This window comes from Heloderma suspectum, chromosome 2 (assembly GCF_057233095.1).
Source record: "Heloderma suspectum isolate Gila_16-S chromosome 2, 16-S_ref, whole genome shotgun sequence".
Lineage (NCBI taxonomy): Eukaryota > Metazoa > Chordata > Lepidosauria > Squamata > Helodermatidae > Heloderma > Heloderma suspectum.
The window spans coordinates 229,760,139-229,784,935 of record NC_139459.1 but is presented as its reverse complement, the minus strand read 5'-3'; the positions used below and the strand labels follow the sequence as shown (position 1 = coordinate 229,784,935).

General features: G+C 42.9%; 1 protein-coding gene across 1 annotated transcript in view; it reads left to right on the top strand.

Annotated features, from left to right (window-relative positions):
* Positions 1–24,797, top strand: part of NTN1 (netrin 1) — a 187,527-nt gene that overhangs the window by 139,517 nt on the left and 23,213 nt on the right. Inside the window, exons 4-5 of the mRNA XM_084838360.1 lie at positions 1,885–2,034; positions 4,916–4,969. Coding sequence (XP_084694486.1) covers positions 1,885–2,034; positions 4,916–4,969 — 204 coding nt within the window. The remainder of the gene's footprint in view (positions 1–1,884; positions 2,035–4,915; positions 4,970–24,797) is intronic.

The window sequence follows — 24,797 nt, the reverse complement described above, 5'->3', positions numbered from 1 at the left end:
AGTTAATTGGGGGTTAAACCACCCACACTTAACCCTTGATTAGTAGTTGGGTTAAGTGTGGATTGTTTAACCCTCGATTCACCCACAATGGCTGGGTTAGCATGACATGCGACAACTGCCAATCACCCCAATAGGAGGTCACATATTCAAAATGGTGGCTGCATTTACCCCACACACACCACAGCTAACTCACCATGTCATGTGAACTGGCCCTCACTCACTGTGTTTGAGTTGTGACTCACACCTTTGTGACACTGGGAATCTAGAGATCATTTCAATTGGAAAGCAACAACGAAAGCCCCCCCCCCAAAAAAAAGTCCATCCCAAAAGGGAAAACAGAAGGGTTGGATCCAGAGTTAATCTTGCTTAGAATACTCCCATTGAAATCAAGGGGACTTAATTTAATCATGACTAACTTCTCCCATTGAACTAAAAAGAATGACTAAATGTACATCCAACCCAAGAGTTAAGATGGGAGCTGGCAAAAATCAACAAACACTAAATACTGGATGATGTTATACATGACTGTTGCTGAAACATACTGGATTTCCCCAAAGAGACATGCAACACCAATAAAAATGCGGTCACTGATACTTGATTATTATGAGCTGTAATCCTATACCCACTTGCATAGGAGGAAGCCATTGAATTCAGTAGATCTTCTTTCTGAGTAAACGTGTATGGGATTGTGCTGTCAATATTTCATGCACATCAAAAATGTCTCAAGGACTATATCATATAGAATCTGTATCTATTATTGATAATGACATGGGAAAAAATCTGGATCATGTAGGTTCTGGTTTAGTAAACAGCTAGTTCCAAATGCTCCTTGGAAACTCTCAATGTATGGGATGAAGACTCCTCATATTCATGCAGGTCCAGACTTAGTAGGCAGCTTAATCCTAAAAGCTAAAGGAAATCTTCTCAAAAAGTATGCAAAAGTTCCTGCAGTTAGGTTTGAAAAGATCAGGGCTTGTCAGAAAAAGTGATGGCTGTTCGGCAAGATGGCCAAATGAAGCCTTCAGGTTTCAGATTCAGCATGTCTTTGAGTACCCTCTGCTGGGAAGCAGCAGTGGGAGAGGGCTATTGCTTTCATGCCCTACTTGTGGGTCCCCAAGGGACATCTGGTTGGCCAGTATGGGAAGCAGTATGCTGGACTAGATGGACCTTTGGTTGGATCCAGCAGAGCTCTCTTTGTGTTTGTAATTATGTAGTCTCCTCAGCAGGAATTTCTCTAGTCAGTGGAATGAATCACAATCTATAAAGATCCACTCATTTTAGTGAATGTTCCAATGATGTGCTAAACAATAACTGGTGTTTCAATGACTTAGAGAGATGAGGAAACTGTTCCTCCTCTTCCTGCCCTCACCAGCTTTGATGATTGCGATTTGATAGTGAGGCTGGAAGAGTTTCTGTTGTCAATGACGGAAGGACTGAACAAGGTGTGGAGATGCAGAAATTGGACTGACTGTGTGGAGAAATAATCCTGGGTTCAAACAGGTGTAGTATTGACATCCACTAGGCAAGTCCACCCAGGAATAGTAAATGTCTGCCTTAAAACGTACTATTTGATGAATAATCTTGCAAAAGGCTCTCATGTGGTGTAATGTAAAGGCTCACACCAATCAGCCATCACTTTCCTTTCAGATGTTCTGGGGAAGGTTGCTGTGCTTCTAAAGCACTCATATAGGAAGAGATGTCAGCTGCAATCAAGGGCGAAGACCTACAGCACTGGCTGCTCTCATCCCATCCCAGTAGCTCTGGTAGATCCCTGTTGCCTTTAGTTACTGTTGCTAATTGATAATGCATATTCTTTTTGGAAAAACCTTCCTTCCTTCCTCCACAACCCTTCACCTTTGATCCTCTTGTGTGTTCCCCCCACAGCATGTGATTGCCATCCCGTGGGTGCAGCTGGAAAAACTTGTAATCAAACCACAGGGCAATGTCCCTGCAAAGATGGCGTGACGGGCATCACTTGCAACCGATGTGCCAAAGGTTACCAGCAAAGCAGATCTCCCATTGCCCCCTGCATAAGTAGGTGGATGCTCTTTCTGATGTCTGTACCATAACATAATTAATCCTGAGTCTGGCCTGTTTACTAACACCTGATTGGATAGACTCACTTAATGTTTGAACTAGGCAGACAGCTGGCCACTCATGCATTACAGTTTTCATGGGTGCTTGTTATTGATCCATGTTGTGAGCCCACTAAAGCTGTAATTTTTCAAACCCATTCACTTTCTCCCCCCATCTCATGTACACAGTGGAAATGCACAGTGGAGAGCTGGGGCCAATAGCAAGGAAAGACCTATGTGAACTTGGAAACTAGAAAAGTTTTAGTGGCTACACAGTGTGACTCTGTAATGTGTATCCATTAAACTGTAAAGCTATAATGTGTGCAGTGGCCCTGTGTATTGTGTGTCCGGGGTTCATTGTGCATTTTTTCATGTATTTATGTATGTAAATATATGGATGGATTCTTTCTCTCTCCTCTCTCTCTCTCTCTCATTGTTCACACCAGTTAGGCAATGTGACTACAAACAAATGACCATTTAAACAAAAAGTTGCAAGGTTCAAAATGTCATATGCTGTATGGTAGATACCCCTTTAGCACTTCCTTTTTTCTAGCCATGCCAGCAATAAATCACTACTATTTTTAATTATGCTTGAGGTAGGACTCCAAGTGTAATTAAAAAAACACAAACACCTCTATAAGCATCAGAGTGCCTGGGATCCATCATTGTTAAGAGCTACTATCAAACCAAGAATTAGTAACAGACTAGGTAAATCTACGAGTTCAGATAATCATACAACCAGGGTCCTGTACCAAATTGTTAAAAGGAGCTGTATGTTCACCCATTAAAAATGAGGACTACAGCAATGGCAGAAAACTGCAGGTTCCAATTCTGCAAAATTTCCCATCTCACAGCCAATTAATGTATAATGAATGTGTCTTAACTTGCTTAATTAGCCACTTGCATGTATCATATGCTCACACATCCAGTGTAACATTGGAGGGGGACTCATGGCTACTTCTGTTACCTGGGTGTGGTAAAGACAGAGAGAGAGATGGGGGGGAGGATCTTTTTACAGATGTAGCTGTGCAGTCTCCTGTGGGCATTCTTCTTCAATTCAAACCATTCACATGAAGATCTAAACAATGTGATATATGTATCAGATCTGAGTGGCCTCTACTCATGAACATCATTTCCACTGTATGTGCCCTTTTGGCAGAACACTACTGAAAGGAACCATAGCACCCGGAAATCCAATTCTGCACCTAACAACATGCAGCTTCCTGAATTCAGGGTTTAAAATGTGAGTCACTCAGCCTCATCCCTGTTAGTGGGAACCTGCCCACCTTGCCCAGTGTTGGGGTGGAGGGCAAGTTTTATTCTTGCTGCAATAGTGTCCCCAACTAAAGCATTTCACTATAGAATCTGATAGTATCCATTCACTTGTATGGGAGAAAGTAAAGGGGTGCACTTGTGAATAATACTGGGTGGGGGCAAACCCTGCTTCCTGCCCTTAGGTGAGCCTAGTAGGTGTGTTTGAGAATCCAGCCCTTTCCTAGCTGCATAATCCCACCCTTTCATGCATCAGCATAGCCCCGTCCGGTGTTTTGTTTCTCACTCACACTACAGTGGCCACACTATCCATGATGTCAGGGAGTCCCAATGGCTAGCCATGAGTTGTGTGGGAAAACAGTATTTATTAATGTTTTTTTACAACAAACAAACAAAACAAAAACCTGTTACATATTAAATTTGTTCATTAGCTGCTAGTTGTAGTAGGATCACAAGAGTGTAGCAACTATTCCCTATTCACCTTTCCTGGTTTCTCCTCCTGCTGCTGCTGCTGCCTGTTGTCATTGCTGTTGCTAGTTAGATTTATGATGCAGTAGATCTTAACACTGTTGTACCAGGCCCTGTCTCTATCCGCCTTTAAGAAATATTGATTTAAAGAGAAAAATGAAATTTATTGCAACTTTGGAAAGCAAAAAAGAAGCGTGGAACAGCCGTATCCTTCCCACTCACCACCCTGTTTCCTTAACACTAATGCAGAAAAAGGTCATGGTTGAAAGAATCAAGTCTTTGTAGGGGACTCTGAACAGGTTGTCAGCATGCATTTCTAATGATCTGGAATATACACCAAAAATCATACTCTGGTACTGTTTCTTCTTAAAGTATAAGTGGTCTGAATGTAGATGATGCAGCAACCTAGTTGAAGTGAAGCAGGCATACAATGCAGCAACCTAGTTGAAGTGAAGCTGAGCCTGGATGAGACAACCCTATGTATGTTGCCTTGAGCTCCCCTGATCTCCTGGATTGGAATCACAACCAACAATGTATTATGGTGATGCATCTTCAAGTTCGTATAATGAGGGACAGTTCATTCCTAGAAACAGACACTGCTCCAGGAAACACATGTGTTACTCTTCTTTGATGCAGTCCTAATCCATCAAAATTAATTGAGGCATTACTACTGTTTGCTATGATAAGTAGGGGCAGCTGGTCTTGAAAACAACTAGATATGAATGGTGAAGGAAAACTTTAGACCAGTGCTGAACTATGGTCTACACACCATCCTTCCCCAACATGGTGTCATTCAGATGTTTTGGACAACAACTTCCACCAGCCTCAGCCAGTAAGGTCAGGGACAATGGGAGTGGTCATCCAAACATCTGGAGGGTACCATGTTGGGAAAGACTGCTCTACACATACAGTTGTGGAATACCCCCTCTGGCCACTGAAGCTTTATTCACACCATCGTTTTTCTTCCATGACATGATAACTTTTGTAGTCACCCACCTTGTCCTGTGACAACATATATTCTTTAGCTGGAGGAAATAACAATTCCACCCTTTCTTGTTTATTTTTCTCTTTTCCTGTCCATTTTGTCTTCTTCCCCACAGAGATTCCTGTTGTTCCTCCCACAACTGTGGCCAGCAGCACAGAAGAACCCGCAGGTATGTTATTCTTTTGTTTTTAGCCTGTTCAACTTTTGGCAAAATGTTCTGCTTCTATGACAGGATAGGTTTACTGCCAGGATTATAGCCACAATAACCCAGACTTAGAGTCGTGCTTAGAGAAGTGCTTAAAGTAGACCCATTGAAATTAATGGGACTAGTCATTACTAAAGTACTACTGATTTTAGTGAGCCTACTCTAAGTATGACTAAGTCTGGATTCACCTATTGAGGCTGAAAATGATTCAAGGCTTTTTACTGTAGGGGGTTGGGGTCATAATAAAGGTTACCTATGTTTCTTTTAGAATATAATAAATAAAATTAAAGGTCAAGGGTTGATTTTCAGCCAGCAAAAGAAAGATAATTTAGGTAGTATTGTATAAAAATAATGTATTACTACATATATCCCTTTCTAGAATGTGTAGACATCTGGCTGGGTATGATCCAGGTAGTCAGCTGACTTAAAGGAGCCTCACATGACCCAGTCAAATGGACTTAAGATGCCAGTCAGGCTAGGAGGGAGAGGCCTGCCCTATAACTCAGCTCCTATTCTGAGGCTGTTTACTACATAGTTGCCTAGGAAGGAGGTGTGACAAGCAAAGTGAGTTCTGATGCATGTTTCTCACATGAACATTCTGTTGTCTTCTGCAGTGTTTGCTGAGATGGTAGAAAGATAACAAGAAAAGGGCTGAACCAGTTTCAATGATGTTGCCGTGTGGCACTTAGCATGGTTCTCCCTCCGGAACTCCGGAACTGCAACCCCTTAAGTTAATATATATAAGCAGGGAGAGTTCTGTCTGGTGGACCTTGGATTGTTGGTTTCACTTCTTGGTTATCTTCATATTCTTGTAAAACTGTTTGTCATCCCTTGAAACTAACATTTAAAAAATCAAGCTAGGGATGCTAATTTTATTTATTTGGGGAGGGAGGTTATTTTTAGGCAGCCTGATAACAAAGTTCTCTAGGCAGCTTACAAAGTTGTAGAACAGAAAGTTCTACAACATTGTAGAACAGAAAGTTAAAAATACTGTTGTCGAGTAGTTCTATAATAAATACTGTTGTAGAACAGAAAGTTAAAAATGCCAAACAAGGCTGCTTTATCATCAGGCAGAGTGTAGCAGCTGATTTGGGGTGTCATGAAAGGGCAGCAAATTGTTAGTTATATAATTTATTATTGTATTTTTACCAGCAAGGGGTGGGGTGCCTGCGGGATTTTTTGCTTACAGTGACACATAACTTGGCTGTCCTGAGGTACTATGTACCTTGACTTCTGTGTGTGTTGTGGGGGGGGGGGTGCCATTTGCTGCTCTACCTCAGGCAGCAAAATGTCTTGGTTTGGCCCTGAATAAAATTGCAGTAAAGTGCAACACATAAAACACAACAATATGTCAAAGGGCCTCAAATGTTGATAACTAGCAGCATGCCAGTCAGGATGGTAGGTATGGTGGGGTGGGAAACTCTTCCCTAGCCCACAGCTTGTGGAAGCCATCACTGGCAAGAAGTATGGAAGTATGGACAAATGAACTTTGGAACATGGAATATACGGACACTGCTGGACAATACAGATAGTGAACGCCCTGAACGCAGGACTGCCATCATTGCAAGGGAGCTGAGACATTTTAACATTGGCATAGCAGCACTCCAAGAAACGCGAAGAGCAGGAGAGGGACAACTGAAGAAAGAAAAAGGAGGTTACACCTTCTTCTGGAAAGGACTGCCTGAACAAGAATGACGAAAACATGGAGTAGGCTTTGCTATTAAAAATGATCTTCTCTTGTCAGAAGTTCCTACTGGCATTAATGAACGACTCTCAACCCTCCGAATAAAACTTGCCAAAAACCAGCAGGCAACTATTCTAAGTGCCTATGCACCAACATTAGATGCTGATGAAGACATCAAAGAAATTTTTTTATTCCCAACTGGACACCATCTTATCAGAGATACCTAAGGAGGATAAAATCATCCACCTGGGTGATTTCAATGCAAGAGTTGGGCGTGATTTTGATTTGTGGCCAGGGACTGTTGGGAAAGGAGTCGGCAATAGCAACCAGAATAGAATTCTACTTCTGACTAAATGTGCAAAGCATAATCTTGTCATTACCAACACACTTTTTTGTCAGAAAAATAAATTTAAAACATCATGGAAGCACCCCTGATCGAAGCACTGGCATCTTCTAGATTATGTAATTGTCCGTGCCAGAGATCGCTGTGATGTACTCCTCACTAGAGCCAAGATGAGTGCTGACAACTGCTGGACAGACCATTGATTAATTCATTCCATGATTACCATTAAGATTGTCCCTCAACATAGGCTCCAAGGAAGAAAACCAAGGCGTAAAATGAACACCCAAGCCCTTCAAGACCCTATTAAGCGAGCCTGCTTTCAAACAACCCTCAAGGAACATCTACCTATGGAAACCCCTGAAAATGTTGAGGAACACTGGAATAAACTGAAGACTTCCATTATCGCAGCCTGTGAACAAACTATCGGATACCAAACTAAGAAACATCAGGACTGGTTTGATGAGAATGATAGGGAGATTGAACATATTATTGATAAGAAAAGGAAAGCTTTCCAATATGGCAAAAAGACATCAGCTGTGCCGCTAAGAAAATAATCTATGCAAGTGCAAAGGCTGAGGTCCAAAGAAGAACTAGAGAACTTTAGCACACCTGGTAGATAAAGAAAGTTCAAGAAATCCAGCATTTTGCAGATGCCCATGACGCACGGGGCTTTTTTAATGCCACAAAGGCCATCTATGGACCAACAAACCATGGTACAAACCCCTTATGCTCAATAGATGGTGCTGAACTTCTAAAGGACAAAGAGTCTATTGCACTGCGTTGGAAAGAACATTACCACAACCTCCTTAACCATAATTCTATTGTGGCTGATGAGGGTTTCTCACAAATCCCACAAAAGCAAACCAGAGTTGAGCTTGCAGTATCCCCTAGTTTGGAGAAAGTCAGTAAAGCCATTAACCAAATGAAAAATAATAAAGCTAGTGGACCCGATGGGATCCCTGTTGAAGTCTTTAAAGAAGGTGGGCCTGAAGCTACACAACAATTTCACAAGCTCATCGAAAAAATCTGGATGAGGGAGGAGATCCCAGCAGACTTCAGGGATGCCATAATTATCACTCTCTTTAAAAAGGGTGATAGAACAGATTGTGAAAACTATCGAGGCATCTCCCTTCTAGCTACAGCAGGCAAAATCCTGGCAAGGATCCTCGCAAACTGCCTTCTACCTATCTCAGAAAACATCCTCCCTGAATCCCAAAATGGCTTCTGCCTTTCCAGGGGGACAGTGGATATGATCTTCACCGCACGACAGCTCCAAGAAAAATGAAGGGAGCAAAACCAACCCCTGTACATGGTGTTTATTGACCTGACTAAGGCCTTCGACACTGTAAATCGTACTGCTCTCTGGACCATCCTTCTGAAAACCGGATGCCCTAATAAATTTGTGAACATCTTGCAGCTCCTCCATGATGGCAACAATCTTGGATAACAATGGCTCTCAAAGTGATCCATTCAAAGTGGGATCAGGCATTAAACAGGGATGCATCATTGCTCCAACCTTATTCGCTATCTTCATCGCTATGATTCTACACCTTGTTGAAGGGAAACTTCCCACTGGTGTAGAAATCATATATCGAACAGATGGAAAACTTTTTGATCTCAGTAGGCTGAAAGCAAAAAGTAAGGTAATTACATCCTCTGTCATAGAACTTCAATATGCTGATGATAACGTAATCTGCACACATTCAGAGGAAAATCTCCAAACTATCCTAAACATCTTCGCAGAAGCACATGAAAAGCTCAGCCTCTCACTTAACATCAAAAAAACCAAAGTGCTTTACCAGCAAGCACAAACCAATCCGTCTGTAGTGCCATCAATCCAGCTTTCCTGTGATGCTGGAAAATGTCAATCACTTTTCTTATCTTGGCAGCTATCTCTCCACAAAAGCTGACATCAACGCTGAAATTCAGCATCGCCTGAGCTCTGCGACTGTAGCGTTCTCCCAAATGAAGCGTAGAGTGTTCGAGGATTGGGACATTCACAGGGAGACCAAAATGCTTGTTTACAAAGCCATTGTACTACCAACCTTACTGTACGCCTGTGAAACATGGACCATCTATAAATGCCACTCCCAGCTTCTCGAAAAATTCCACCAACGCTGCCTCTGAAAAATTCTGCAAATTACTTGGGAAGACAGACGGATTAATGTGAGCGTACTGGAAGAAGCAAAGACCACCAGCGTTGAAACAATGATTCTCCAACATCAACTTCGCTGGATCGGCCATGTTGTTCGAATGCCTGATTATTGTCTTCCAAAGCAGTTACCCTTATCCCAACTTATGAATGAAAAACGGAATATTGGTGGACAGCAAAAGAGATTTAAAGATGTTCTTAAAGCTAATCTAAAAAAATGTAACATAAGCATTGAGAACTGGGAAGCTGTAAGTCATGAGCGTTCCAACTAGAGGTCAGCCTATATTAAAGGTGCTATGGACTTTGAAGAAGCATGAGTACAGAGCGAAAGGGAGAAACGAGCTCAGCGGAAGGCACGTCAAGCAAACCCTCATCATGGCCGCCTTCCACCTGGAACCCTATGCCCTCACTGTGGGAGGCTGTGTAGATCCAGAAACGGCCTTTACAGCCACCTGCAGACCCACTGCTAGAGATTAATGTGTTGATTGACCCATCTTCTATGAATCTGTCTAGTCCTTTTAAAGAGTTATCTATATAGACTCCATCTTTGGAAGACAATCTTACTCGGTCACGAGTGATCGCCATGATGATGATGATGATGATGATGATGATGATGGAAGGAACTGAGATCTGGACTTCGGTGTCAATGAGATGGGCTCCCCAACCTTCTGTCACAGGTGTCTGAGTCCCTGATAGGGAGGAGGAAGGAGCAACGTGACTGGCGAACAAAAATGCACGGCCTCCTCTGTCCCTGGGTCGTGATGCAGCATGACAGAGGCAGAAGCCAGAAATAGACTTTTGAAAATGTGATTAGCAAGATGCTCATCATTATGATGGGTTGGGGTAGTGGAGAGAGGGTCTTTATAGTATAGAAAAGGCTGGAGAGAGGTAACGTCTGTTTCTCTGTCCGTTGTCTCACAGACATGCCAGAATGTGGCACAACAGTGTGACAAAGAGATGGAAGCCAAGAACTGGCTTTTAATATACTGTATTTAGCGGGGTGTGTGTGTGTAATATTAGTAATATCATTGTTGTGAGAATTATTCATTTTCATAGTCATCTGCTACTTTCAATTTGGTCTAAAAGCAACAGGAATGTAAGTTTTTATTCTCAGTTAATAGAGAATTATTAACACTCTGGAGAGGGAGTAGCAAACACTCAAACCCGCAACCAATGAAAAGCGACCTGACAGTATCTCCTGGATGCCGAAATTTTAAAAATTATTATTTATCCATTCCCTTGCATATCATTTACAATGAAACAATCCATCTTTTCAGAAGCAGATTGTAGCACAAGGCGCCTTCTCTTCAGCAGCACAAGGAAAGTTCAGCCAACCTGAGCAATCTGATTGGCGGTGGGTCCCACAGTGTATGATATCCATTCAGCAGCAATTGTATAAGAGTTCTTAAGCACCACTTAAATCAAGGAGGATGAGCTCCTGTATTATCATTTTTATTGATTTCCTGGCCAAGGTTCTGGCAGCTATGGAGTGTGGCACCTTTCGTATTTCAGCACCACACCCTTCCCCTAAAGACGGTAACAGTGTCTTGGCTACTTGCCAGTTAGCACAAGTGCTGCTGGCTGCCACTGAAGTCTAGCTGTGCCCTGATCATGCTACCAGAGGGTCTCTGAACAGTGGTACCCTAGAGAAGAAGGAACCCAGAGGGAAGCTATTTGTAGCTGGGCAGTGGGCAGTGTCGCTTGGCTCAACTTATTCAGAGTAAATGGGGAGTGCTAGGGTGCCAGAGCAGGACTAGAGAGACCCAGGTTCAAATTCTGACCCAGCTCACTAGGTAAGCTTGGGCCTTTCACTGCCTCTTGGTCTAACCTACCAGGGTTGATGTGAGGATAAAAAGGGGTGGGGACCATGAATGCTGCCTTGGGCTATTTGGAGGAAAGGTGGGATATAAATAAATATTCAAGCTGAAAGTGGCTCCACAGCCTGCTGAAAAATGCATGCATTTTTTTCTAGAGAACACGGGGTAAGGAAAATCTCAAATGGAGGAGGAACCAAGTTCAGCTTTGCTGTGAAAGGCAGAAAACATATGTTCATCGCTGGTTCTGCATCAGAGTTTGCTTTGTATATAAGTTCTATATCTGACTGGAAAAGCAATTCAGCATTGATTTGCTTTGATAAAATTGCACTCTGCCAATGACTCAAAGTGAGTCAGTAGCCATGGCTGAACATCTAACAAGCTGAACAACCGAGGCATTTTTACTTCTCTCTCATTTTATAATTCTACTCCTGGACCCCATATTGCTGCTGGAGAGCAGGAATAGCCCGGAGAGGCTTTTGAAAACTACTGAGGTGGCTGGGACTGTTTACTTCAGATTTATCACACTGACGATTGCAATAAGTGGAGCAGCCTCTGAAGACAGTTCGGAAGTTTCAGGCACCGCAGTTCGTCTCTTGACAAGGACAGGTCTCAGGAACCATTACTCGAAGTCTGACTCACCTTCACTGGCATTGATTCCTATTAGCTTCTGGTCCAGTTCAAAGTACTGGTGGTGATCTTTAAACTGTATACATTCTGGCGCCTGATTATCTTAGGCCTATATGTCTTCTCTGTGCACTCATCAGCAGGGCGGTGCTGGGATGGGAGAATGGTACACAGTCCAGGCTGCACCTTCTCCAGCATAGAGCATGGAGGGCTGCATCTTCTCCAACATGTGGAATGCTCTGCCAGCACAGGCACATTTTATTTCTTCGATACTGTTTTTCTGGAAGCTTGTTAAGATGTGGCTTTTTAAAATGGCATTTGGCAGTAGTTAGTGGTTGGGGAGTTGGTTTTTGCTGTTTTTCTTCTCTGTGGTTGCTGTTTAAGCTTACTGTTATCATGGTTTTAGAAGTTTTCAATGTTAGTATGAGTTTTATAATGATTGTACACTATTTCATGTGCCACTTTGGTGGTAGAGAATGCAGTACATAAACTCTAAAAAAATAATTGAGTTCAGGAAGAAATGTTGCCATAACTCAAATGGCACCGATTCTGGGCTGTGTGTTTGTTTTAATTGTATGTTTGGTTTAGGTTTTGTTTGGTTTTGTTGTGAGTCATCTCCATCTATCTGCTCTGTAAGCACCTTTCAGCAGTCCATCTGTTCTCTCTGCTTGTGGCACGTTGTGCTCTAAGTTGTCTAGCTAGATCTGTGAAGGGCTGGTGTATGGCTCTGGCTTGAAGCAGTGGATTGTGCTGTTGGATTAAGTGACTCTGGAAACGGATTGTTTCAGCTAAAGAGTGTCAGTGATGTAAACCGATTATTCCATGTCATGAACTTGGCACATAAGCCATGTTATGAAGTCCAACATGACCTACCTCTTTTGATGATGAACCTGAATCCTCTCTTGCTGCTTTCCCCCTACCACTTGTTGTTATTGTCAGCCCTTTCTGACCACAAATTCTTTCCTGAAGTATTGAATTGCTGCTGTTGAAAAGGCAATCTGCACACTCTGGGCAGCCACTGGAAATATTAACTGGAACAATTCTTTGCTCTATTATAGGGCTAGGGTTTCCTGTAGGTCTTATCATGTTCCTGACATTTCCCACGAAGTATAGGAGCAGAATGTTGTAAGATATGACCTATTCTATCTTGGCTATCATGATGCTTCATTTGCAACAGCTGTGATACAATGCAGTTACGCAAATGCTTGGGTTGTTCAGAGCTGGATAGGACAACAGCCCAGAGGACATACTGCAGGGAACATTCTTGCTCTGTCCGTAGAGATAGACTGCACTTGGCCTTTCTGTTTCCTAGTTTTGTAATTTCATATGAAGAGGGAGATGCATGGGAGTGGGAAGAGAATTCTGGTAATTTTCCTAATGATTAGGAAAGAGAACCAGTGATTCTGGTATGGCTGTGTTGACTGACATTGCCTCTAATATTATTATACTTTGCAAAATGCAGAAGCATGCCTGTATATTATATATGAATGAATTCAGATTCTGGAATTATATTGGGGCTGGTGGTTTGTAGCCATTTCAGATGGTAAGCCATTAGGCCAAATATGAGCAGGGAAGCTCATCCTTATACTTATTTTCTTGGGAGTAAGTCTCACTTGGACTTACCTAAGCAAGTATGTATAAGCTTGTTGCCTAGGAGACATTTATGTTTGTCATGGACATTATTTAAAAAAATGAAAAGTAAAGATGGTACTTAGTTGCAGAACACAAGACAAAGCTTAGAATCATGGCCCAGCTCACTCCAAGTGCTGGGCTTCATTCCCTAGAGGATGCTGCCTTCCAAAACAGCATTGCAAAGGGACTGAAGAAGTTTGCAGTTTGTTTGCAAGGATGCCACAGCCAGTCCCCGTGACTTGTACCATGTTGCAACTCTGTAATGGAGCGGAGGCAAAGAATCCAAATAGAAGATGGACTATTCCTCTGGTGCGATCAGATTGCTGGGGCTTGCAGGGACATCTTTCCTGTGCTCCTGCTTTTTGAAATATAAAGTACCTAGTATTTTCCCCTTTTGAGTCCTGATGAAACAGCAAAAATGGGAGATACAAATACTGCCATAGTAGACTCTAAATGAGATGCTCTGATGATGCTTGATCTCAAGCTCCAATATTAAGAGTAACAAAAATCTCAGCAGCTCCTTGTTTCCTGCCTCTCCTGTTATTCTCTTGAACAGGAGATAGACCCAAAGTGCATTCAGCAAGTTAACGCCATCCCCCTGCTTTCAACAAGAACATTTCACAATGGAGCCCCCATACAATGGAGGATGCCAAAGGTCATGGCAAGGGTTAGAAGGCGCCCACCAGGGGCCATGACTTGCTGTCAAACACAAAGCAAAGTTCTTTGCACCCCCCCCCCCCGGGCTTGAGCCTTTTCATTCTACTTTGGTTTTGTGGGTGGACATGGCTACTTTGCAACAATAGGACATCTTGATAGAAGATGGAACGCAAGGAAGCAGGTGTGGGTGCCCTTGACTACTGCATCCCATTCTCTTCCCAAACACCTCCCTGTAGAAGAAATTCTGGTTTCCCTTATTTTAATTTCAAATAGATATGCATTTTTGATACACCACTTTCCCACTATTTCACAAAACTATTCTTATGTTCAATAATTGTGGCACACTCTTAGGGTGTGCGTGTTGGTGGGCAGTTCACATATGATGCCAAAATAAAATGGTTGTTCCAAAATGAGAGGTCCCACATGTAAATTTACTCTGTTCGCCTCCAGAGAAAAAGAGACAAGGGCTGCCGCAGATTTTCAGCGCCCTGTTCCATGAGTGGAAGGGAGAACAGGAAAAGTAGGGTGCCCATATCCCTTTTTGCTCTTCCCTTCCTCCGGCCTTTTCCACCGCCACCAGGTGGAAATCTTTTATTTCTCTGGCTGCCCCCACCAAACCAGCCTTTCTGGGTCTCAGGTATCTACTTTAGGTAAGGTTGGCTGTTAGACATGGGTGGGTAACCCAAAAAAGAGACCACAACATTTCAGATAACAAGGTTTAAATTTGACTGAAGTAGTTCTTGCACAATCGGTCTGGAAAAGGGATATATAATATCAGCCCCTGGTATGCTCAGCTGCTTACCTGGTCAATTATAGTTTTGTAGTGATATGGAGAGCCCAGGGAGCATGACAAGGTCTCACAGTCGATTGTTAAATCTTTTCTAGTCTTGCAATGTTTCTAAAAGATTCAGCTCACCTTTAAGTAAACACTTCCATCTTGTTCCTGTTTTTCTTCTCCAAATGAGGATGCATTGCAGATACTCTACTGTGTGATCAGACAGAAAGCTGGCTTCCTGTTTGTCTTTTTAACTGGGCATACTGGAAGTTCTCTGCCGGTCTATATCCTTCAGGGTAGCTATAATCAAGAACTCTTGAATTTCCCAGCAGCCTGCTTTTCATGAGTACACTATCATTTGGCAATCCGTGAGGAAGGGAAAAAAAACACAGTAAAAACTCTTCCTGCTTGTTTATAATGATGACATGTCATAGCCTGGAATACGTTTGCTTGGGCTGTAAGATTGTGGGGACAAGAAAGGGCCACAGGCAGGTTTATTAATAGATCCTTGGCTCCCACAGAAGCCTGCCCAAGACTTGATTTCCATCCTGGCAGCCCCAAGTGAGAGGCCTTAATCTAATTTCATGCTTTATTTGCGCCAATTTGTTTTTCAATCAATCTTGCTCAGCAAGAAGAAAGGATATTACTGGGGGCTCATTTGTTTGGTCTTGTTCCAAGGATGAGGTTAATAGCAGTTATGCTTTTCAGGGATTGCTGCAGGGTTCATGAAGCTTTGCTTGTTCACTTCAGCTCCCTGTTTGCATCAGGCACATCCTCCGGTGCCCTGACTTTACACCCCAACTGTACTGGAACCCGTTTGCACAGCAGAGCCTTGTGATTTGGCTTCAGCAGCACCTTTGTTGAAAGACAGACTCTCTCATTCCAGCAAGCACAGTGAGGCTGCTTACATTGGCAGAAGTTTCACGGACCAATAACCACTCCAGACAGTCTGTAGAGCACAACTCTGCCTCCCCATATTTGGGGGTCTCATCCAAAGGATGAGATCAGTGCTGGCTCCATGTTTTTGAGGGCTCTTGGGCAAGACACCCTCAATCGGCCCGTTCCCTCAGTGAATCTACCTCCTCACCACCATTGTCACCAGCTGTTCTCGCTCCTCCTCCTCTTTCCCATCATTGCTTCCACTTCCTTGCTTGACAGGCAGAGAGCCAGGGAGCCAGCAGGCCGTGGCATCTGCTGCTCCTCTTTCTCACTGCTACCTTGTCAGGGCCAGAGCAAGAGGCAGCTGAACGAGCAGGTTGCAGTGGTGAAGAGGAGGAGCCAGTCCTGGGGGCACTTGTTAGTGAGCCCCTGCTGGGTTGTGGGCCCTTGGCAGGTGCCCAATCATGACGCTAGCCCTGGGTGAGATGCATGTTCAGCTCTGGGTAGATGGATATTCTTCCAGTACAGGGACAGTCACACTGGGGAAGTGTCTAAAAGGGACATGCACATCTCTCCCACTTCGTGTGAGACATGGAAGCAAGGGCAGAGGACGCCCAAATCACACTTCTCTACAAAGTCCAAGGCAGTGGGTCAAAGAAAGCAGGTGCCGGCAAATTAGGCCTTGTCATTGCTAAAGCTGTGCTCTACTGAATCAGTGGCTTAATCATAAAAATCATCTGACCAATTTTTCCAGATCATTGGTGGGCATGTGATCTGTACTTGCATAATATACATTATTTTTGCAGATATAACACGGAGCTGGTTCATACAGAATAGCGGGTTCCACAATCACTTTGGAAGGAGGCAGATCCACTGCGAGGCTTTAGGCTGGGCCCCACTCACACAGAGGCTCTGTTTGGATGAACTAGTGCTTCCATATGCATGCTGTGCATGATTTCTACAATGGCAGTGGCTCTGGTTCCATGTATAACTTGTCATAAATGACACATCTGCCACATTTATTTGTTGCATTTAGGTCCTGCCTTTCCCTCAAGGAGCCCAAGGCAGAATACATGATCCTCCTCCTCTCTATTTTATCCTCACAACAACCCTGTGAGGTAGGTTAGGCTGAGAGTCAGTGACTAGCCCAAAAGTCACCCAGTGAATTTTATGGCCGAGTGGGGACTAGAACCTGGGCCTCTCCAGTTTCAATCCAACACTCTAGCCACAGCTGATCATGTAAGGGCTGCTGGTATGTGCCTTAGCTACTGCCAGACTGAGGGGGAGAAACAATTATTCACTTGGTTTAGTGTCATACCTGGCCATTGCCAGTACTGCTACAAAGCAGGTGAGCCAAAACCAGATGGTTATTGAATTAGGCATACTTCTATTTCACTTCCAGCCTCCAGCTGCTTGGCGTTTTAAGGAAACCGGTACATATTTAGCCAGGACAAAAGTAGTTTAAATGGATGTTGTTGGTGGTAATTAATTAAACTTTAAAAATACTCCAAAGCCCTGTGCAAAGAGTAGAATAGAAAGATCTCTGCTACAGTGCCTTACAGTCTAAAATAGATACAAAGGGAAAAAAAGTAGGGGAAGAGGTTGGACTTTGGCAGGAAATGTTAAGTAGGATTTGGCACTGTTCTTGATGTGAGAACCAAAGAAGAAGATAAATGGAAAATGCTTTCCAAATCAAGATCTACATGTAAAGGAGAAGTTGGTACATTGTTCTTTGTCTGGAAGGAGTCTTTCCTCTATCACTGACAAGGCTTTGGTTTCTTCTAAACTTAAGAGAGTTGTGAGATACAATAAATGGATGCCAGAGCCAAAGGAACAAATAAACTTCATTTTCTGTCTATCCTAATGCAAAGTAACTTCTATATAGAACCCTCTCTATCAGGGTTTCATGATGAAGTGTCTCCTCTGCAGTTAGGGACACCCTGCAGTTTACGCATATCACATGAAACGACTTGAATAAGAGCATCATGTTAATCCTGAACTTGGAGCCTCTTGTGTGGAAGAATCGTGTATAAAGTGGTTCTCATGAAACCCAAGGCCAGTCTTCTGGTAGATTCATCCAGGTGGCGTGCCGATTTATGGTTCCAAGGCAGAACCACTGCACACAGTTTCCTGCACAGGAACCCTAACTCAGCCCCCACCCCCTCTGTGTGATCAGTCACCCTAAATTTGCAAAGATAAAGGCAGGATCCATCAATGAAAGGCTTAAAGCAGCAGAACATTTGGAGGAAATTGTACTTACTTGGCACAGAAAGCAGGCACTGGCTCTGTGAAAACATTTTTACAGTCGTCCGTGGAACCATTTGCTGCTCTGAAGTTGATCTTGAAGATATTAAAACCAATAAACTCACTCCAAGGACAGATTGAGCCTGAGCATAATCTCGTAGAACTGCAGAATTGGGTGGGACGGGGCCTAAATATCAGTGAGTTCAACATCTTGTACTAGGAGGAGGAAGGAATCATTGCTAATGGATTAGCCTGTTTTATCTGAGTTGCATTTTAACACAGGGGAGAGAAAAATATTATGCCAGAACTTCTGCTAGAAAAAGACCAAAGTTAGAAAATCATACCCCAGGTAGCAGCTTCCCTAGTCTGTGAGGTGTTTCATGCGCTGTCCTTTGACTTCTCATTGTACCCCTTCATTTCAGCATTGGCTAGATAACCATGGGGGGCCATGTGCCTCATTTGTGTTTTGGAAGGTTCTGAAAAAATTCAGTAGTTTATCAATAAGTGGCCATTCTCTCTAAATTTATTTGATTTTAGGGCAGAGTGAAACCTAAAGTTGACACATCTGCCTCTTCTATCACCCTGTGATGTGATCAGCTAGCTATACAGAATGGATATTCACTACTTCTCTCTCTCTCTCTCTCTCTCCCTCTCTCTCTCTCTCCCCCCCCCCCCCGCTCCTCAAAGCAGGATGTTTTTTGCTCCCATGCTCAATGAATGACACCATTCTTTCTTCTTATGCACTTTCCCTTACATTTGGTACCTCATGCTGAAGTTGTGGCCTGCTGTAGGGTTTGGGATCAAGATGCTTCTTATAAAGGGGTTTTGAGACTTGGCTCTGCAACTGGAGAACAAAGCAGATGGAGCACGCAGTTCCACAGAGACAAGATTAACTTGAAGCTCTGATGTCTGTTGACTTGCTTGCCTCTGTTTTCACTATGTGCATTAGATGGAACACAGTGGCTACCCAAGCAAAAACACTGATTCCCATTTAATGAAGTGTATCCACTGGTACAATTTCCTATTCTTCCCCTCCCCTTCAACTTTTGGACCTTCCCTGGAGGATACTACCTCCTACACACAGCGTGTGATGTAGCCCAAGAGAACTATGGGTTTGGCAGGAATGGGCTGTGCTGCTAACTTGTAAAGATCCTAACAGTGTTCGGTTCATCTAGCTGCAGGAACAGAGCCAAGTCCAAAAGATCAGACCTGAAAGTTGCCTTACAGGTAATGTTTCTGTAACGGAGATTATCTGTAGTCAACTGTGATCTTCCTTCTATGGTTTGAAAAAAATCTTACAAGTCACGTAAGTATAGTGTTACCTTGCTTTAAACTGTACCACTGTGAAGAATAGCAATCGTTCCTACTTCAGCTCACCATTTGAAAATTGTGTGTGACATTATGGCTGCCGTATCACCTATGGATGGAGACAATTATGTCAATATGACTTTCCCTTCTCAGTTTTTTGTGTGTGTGTGATTGTTCCCAAATCACAGAGCAGCACAACAGTGTAGAACGGTTGTGAGAGATTAAAATAAATGATGATGAAGATGATGAAGATGATAAAATGGTAGGGTGACAGATAAGCAACCTCAGCTAATGAACCCCAAGTGATAGCCCAGTTATCCTGGCACAATCCAATACAGAAACAAAATGGGAAGCAGAAGATGGAATAAAACAGATGTGCTGTGAAAAACATGAACCAATCTCCCTCAACCAACTAACTACAACCAGAATATTATGTACTGCAAACATGGCCATTATGTGTCTCCACAGTGCCTGGCTTTCCATCTAGAATGATGCATCCCAGCTAACGCAAGCAGTGCACTTTATCATAGGCTCCAAATGTCAGAAACACTATTATTTAAGAAATGTTTAGTGTTGCATGGCTTCAGCGCCAGACATTTTGATTATCCCATGATTTCCATCTCTGCATGAATACCATCCTGAGAGCGCAGGCAACTGCATGCTGGGCATTCTCTGTTTGAGGAGGAGCAGTTCAGAGAGGGCGGGGCTGAGGACTGCATTGGCAGGGCTATCTGTCAGTTTCTGCCCGGCACATAGAAGCACCAGTGGTGGGCTTGTAATATTGCTCACACTCACTTCATGAAGATACAAGAAGCACGAAAAGGGAGGTGGTAGCACTGATTTGTGAAGGGACCTTTCAGAAAATAAACAAACACATTGGAAAAGATCTTTAGCTCTGAAATTGCTCCTGACATATTCTTAAACTGCAAATGAAACAAAACAGCTGCCCCACATTTTATCCTGTTTTGAGGATTTTAAAATGCTGTATTTTTAATGTACTACTTCCCAAATCCCTCTTGTTTTGACTGAGAATAAGATGAGGGGTTATAGACTGCCAAGCCTTTTTTATTCGAGAAGACATATGATTTCCTCCATCATTTCCTCCATCTTGAATCTTCCTAGGGCCAGGCAGCTTACACAGCTGAATTCTAATCAGTGTTATGTGCTCTGCTGGTACTCCAGGTCCAGGTCAGCCCTGCTATTCTCCCAAATTAGCATAAGTGGGCTTCCACTTGTGGGGCCCTGGTACTTTGACCCCACCCTCTCAGGGCTGAGCCAAGTTCCATGAGGCTTCGTCCAGCTTGCTTTTTCCTTCCTGGAAACGTACAAGTGCTTGGCCCAAACACAGAGCTCATCAAGGTGCATACTTCCTGGAATTCCCTGCATATGTGTTGTGTTGCAGTGAAAGAACAGGAAATAAAAGCATCTTCCATTACAATACATCTGCAGTCCTTTCTCAGCTCTGTGCATAACAGTAGACTCTGCTCTAAACCTCAGAACCAGAAGCTAAAAGCACAGAAGGGTGAATAATTCACTTCACAATTTCCTTGCAATTACTTACACATTTCTGTCTGATACTGGTTGCTGATGGAGCCAGCAAGATGGAGATAGAACACTGCCATGTTCCAGCAAGATAACAACGCTGCCCTTGTAGATAACACATACTGTTCTTGCTGGGTTGTTTCCAGGACAATTCATATTAAAGACTGTGAGATATGCAAAGAAAAAGGCAGAGCCTCTGGTAGGAGAAAGGCAGGAAGTGTTTCGAGTTTCGTTCTTCCACCCTTCTCAAGGGCTTCATCTAGAAGTCAGCTTTCCCCAGTGATGTTTGGGGAGAAGATATCTCAGCAGTAGAGATACCAACCACCATGGGATTTTGGCTGCTGTTGCTGATTTTCACTGTGCTACCTACATTACTAGTCTATTTGGACCAGCAACAATTAGAATGGAGATTGCAATAGTTTCTGTGCTGCTTGTGGAGGTCTGATCAGCTTGTGGATGCCAGGTGTGATGAATCAGAATTACTGGTATTTGCAAAAACCTTGTCTCCAAGTGCTTAAGTCGTGCTCTGGCCTGTGGAACTGTTACTGCCATGACCCCCTACACACTAGTAAAGTGAAGGTGAATTAAGGAAGAGTTGGATTTAGAGCTGAAATTTATGTTGATGATGATGCACAGTATCTGATGATGATGCACAGTCAGATACTGTCAAATGCAGATTAAATCTGTGGTCCTAAACAAACTTACTAAGTAGCTAAAATCTCAGTTGGATTTGCTTCCAAGTTGACATGTTTAGGATCTCACTGTCAGAATATCAAATACTTGGTGAACGTTCACATGTCCGAAGAATATTCCCCATCATAAATTTGCAAAAGAGATAATTCATTTTCTTGTTCTTATTATATTTGCCCTCTATATGCTGCTTCCTTTGTTGTTTAGTATAAAACAATAGAACAATCTCTAGTTCCTCTGCCTCTTCGAAACCCAGCTTGTACTTCCGGTAGTTCTCGGTTCACATACTGCTGAAGCCTAGCTTGTAGGATTTTGAGCATAACATAAAACAATAACTCTTAATTAATAACACTTAATAACTTAATTTAATAACTCTTCAGTACACCATATTAACTGAATAACTCTTCAGTACATCATATTGATGGGGTGGATAAATCACTAATATTTCTGGCTGATTCCCCAGGATCCAAGTCAGAATGCTGCATGGAAAACTGAAGCCCTGGCTGATTTCCCAAGCTTTAGGGCTCAGAGTGCTGCATGAGAAAATGAAGCAAAGCTGGTAGTAGTAGCCTAATAGAACTTGCTTTCAGTGTAGAAGTTTTGGGGTTATCATTTGTAACACTCTGGGCGCTTCCAGACTGAGGACTCCTAGCACTAACATTCAGAAAGCGTTGTGCAAGTATTCTGCCTTGTTTCCTTAACAGATTTTTTGCGGTAAGAAAAAAGATGGAAGTGGTGGGAAAACATGGGGGAGTTATGAGTGGAAGATGTCATTACCTGGACCCCCCATAAAGTTCCATGAATGAGGCAGGGTGATAGTGCAATAAAAGCTTCATCTGGAAGCACCCGCAAAGAGAAGAAGGGAGATTCACATCCCATTTTCAGAGTTCTGAGTGACTACTTAAATTTAGCTTGACCAATGGTAGCTTTCCTTTGTGCAGTCCTCTTAGGCTGGGAATCTTTCTTCCGAATGGCAGAGGATGGTTAATCTATCTGTCTCTATCTAAAATTATTTATAAGCTGCCTTTAAGGGTGGAACCAAATAAATACACATACCTCATTTGCTTAGGAAAGTACAAAGAATTTAGTATCTGGGAAAGGTAAAAGTAAGTGAAAAGGACTGCACAGAAAAAGAAAGTTAAATCATAATTTCTTTTTAGAGCTTAAATGAAAGCTTGACCTGTATCTTATACAAACACTGATAGTTTATACAAGGGTGTTTTTCTTTGAATTCCAAGCTCAAGTAAAATTGCTTTATCTATTTTGTTGTTTCGTATTGCATATTCCCAAACCCCAATGGGGTTGCTGTTTGCAGGCTTGGTCTCAGCTTCTTTTGATGGACCACTAAACACTTTTGATGGACCACAGGAGTGTTTGAGTGAACCTTTCTTCATTGGCTTGGGAAACAGAACCCAACCTTTCTTCAAAAGTCTTTCGAAAGTCTTTGAAAATCATGCAATATTATTCTCATGGCAAAATATAATGGAGCAGGATTGCAGACTTTGACAGTAGTAGACCAAGTGAGATCAATTGAGATTAGCAGCTTTTTGATAGCTTTGCTGTATTCTATTAATTATTAGTTTGAGTTCTGAAACGTTTGTTCTTGGGAGGACCTGTTAGGGAGAGGGGAAGGGAAGCACAGTGGATGGAAAAGGTGCTGCAGTTATGGCTGTGAATGGAGCTCAAGGTAATGAATAAAGCGTTCTTTAGAAATACTGAAATTTCTGAGGAAGGGGCAACAAATGGTGCTGACCTTTTAAAGTACCCATAGCAAACAAGCTTTTCTTACCACAACCACTGCTTCAACTTCTGGCTTTCCAGTCTCTGCTCCTACTGCTGCTTTCAGCTTACCACAGCGCCAGGCCTCTGGCAGGGCCTACTGCTTTTGCATCTTCTGCTTCCAGGTATTCAGCTTCTCTTGCCTTTGCGTTTTCCTGATTTTGTTCTAGCCTCTCTTCCTGCCTGTGCACCAATATGAGTTATGTACCTCCACCACATTTCTTTCTGCCCACCCTAGGGGATCCTCCCCTTCCCGGGAAACAGTGGAAGGGATACTTCTGCAATTATCTCCTCGCCATCCAGACTGATGATGTTGCTCTTGCCAAACAGAAGGCCATTTTACTTCATTGCTTGGGACCAGAGGACCGGAGGATCTATAATAATCTACCTTCCCCTTTTGCTGTGACCCAGGATGCCAATCCTTTTGAATTGACTCTCACTTTAATCGTCCTGTAAATGTAATTGCTGAACATTACAAATTTTATTCAAGGGTTCAACTGCCAGGAGATCCAATAGATCAGTATGTCACTGCATTACGTGCCCCCAATGCTACTTATGATTTTGGTAACATAGCTGAGGAAATAAGGGACCAAATTGTTATGAACACCTCTTCTTCCAAACCAACAGCAACTTTAACAAAAAGAAAGTTTACATTGACTACAACTGTTGAAATAGCTAGAAGGGTTGAGAATGGCATTCACTGTGCCAAAGATTTCTCTTCAGCCCCACATACTCCTCAGGCTTCTCAAGCTGCAGAGGTGCAGACAATTCACGATAATACCTCCAAGGAAATTTCTTCCACTTCAGATCTTCCTTGCAAAGCAAATGTGCAAGGCAAACAAAGTTATATGAGTGCTACTGTTGTAGGGACCTAACCCTGTGGTAGGACAGGAAGGCCTGGCGTGCTATGGTCCATGGGGTCACGAAGAGTCGGACACGACTGAACGACTGAACAACAACAACCCTGTGGTAAAAGCTGACTTTTCAAGGTGTCCTGTTCGAAAAGTGGCTTGCAACCAATGGCAGAAAGAGGGGCATTTTGCCAAAGTGTGCAAGTCTGCTGAACATGCACTGGTGGATGTGCATTCTGATGGGGATGAGGATGAACTACCCCAGGGCACACTATTTTAAGTGTGACCAAAATTCGTCACACACCTCTGTCCTGTCAGGTGAAAATAAACGGACATGAACTCAGAATGCTAGCTGACTCTGGGTCTCCTTGCACTGTAATTCCTGTTCAGCTATACCAGATACTATTTCTCAAGCCATAGTTTTAAGTTGAAAGCTTCGGATACAAACCCAGATATTTTAAAGCCACTCTGGAGTTTAAGGACCACACCGCGGAAGGCAAACTGTATGTGGCAAAGAAGGGAATTTCTATAATAGCATGGAATCATCAACAAGACCTCCACATTATTTTAGACCACCCAATAGCATGGATCCTGTATTACAAATGAACAGTGAACCATATACAACTATGATCACCCAATTTTCACATGTTTTTCAGATACTCTAGCGGTGGCCAAGCATTCAAGCACAAAATCAGATGAAAATTAGTGTAGTACCTGTACAACATAAAGTGAGGAAAGTCCCTATAGCATTACAGCAACTGATAAAAGAAGAATGATTGAAGTTGTGCAATGATGGTATCCTAGAGCAGGTTGAT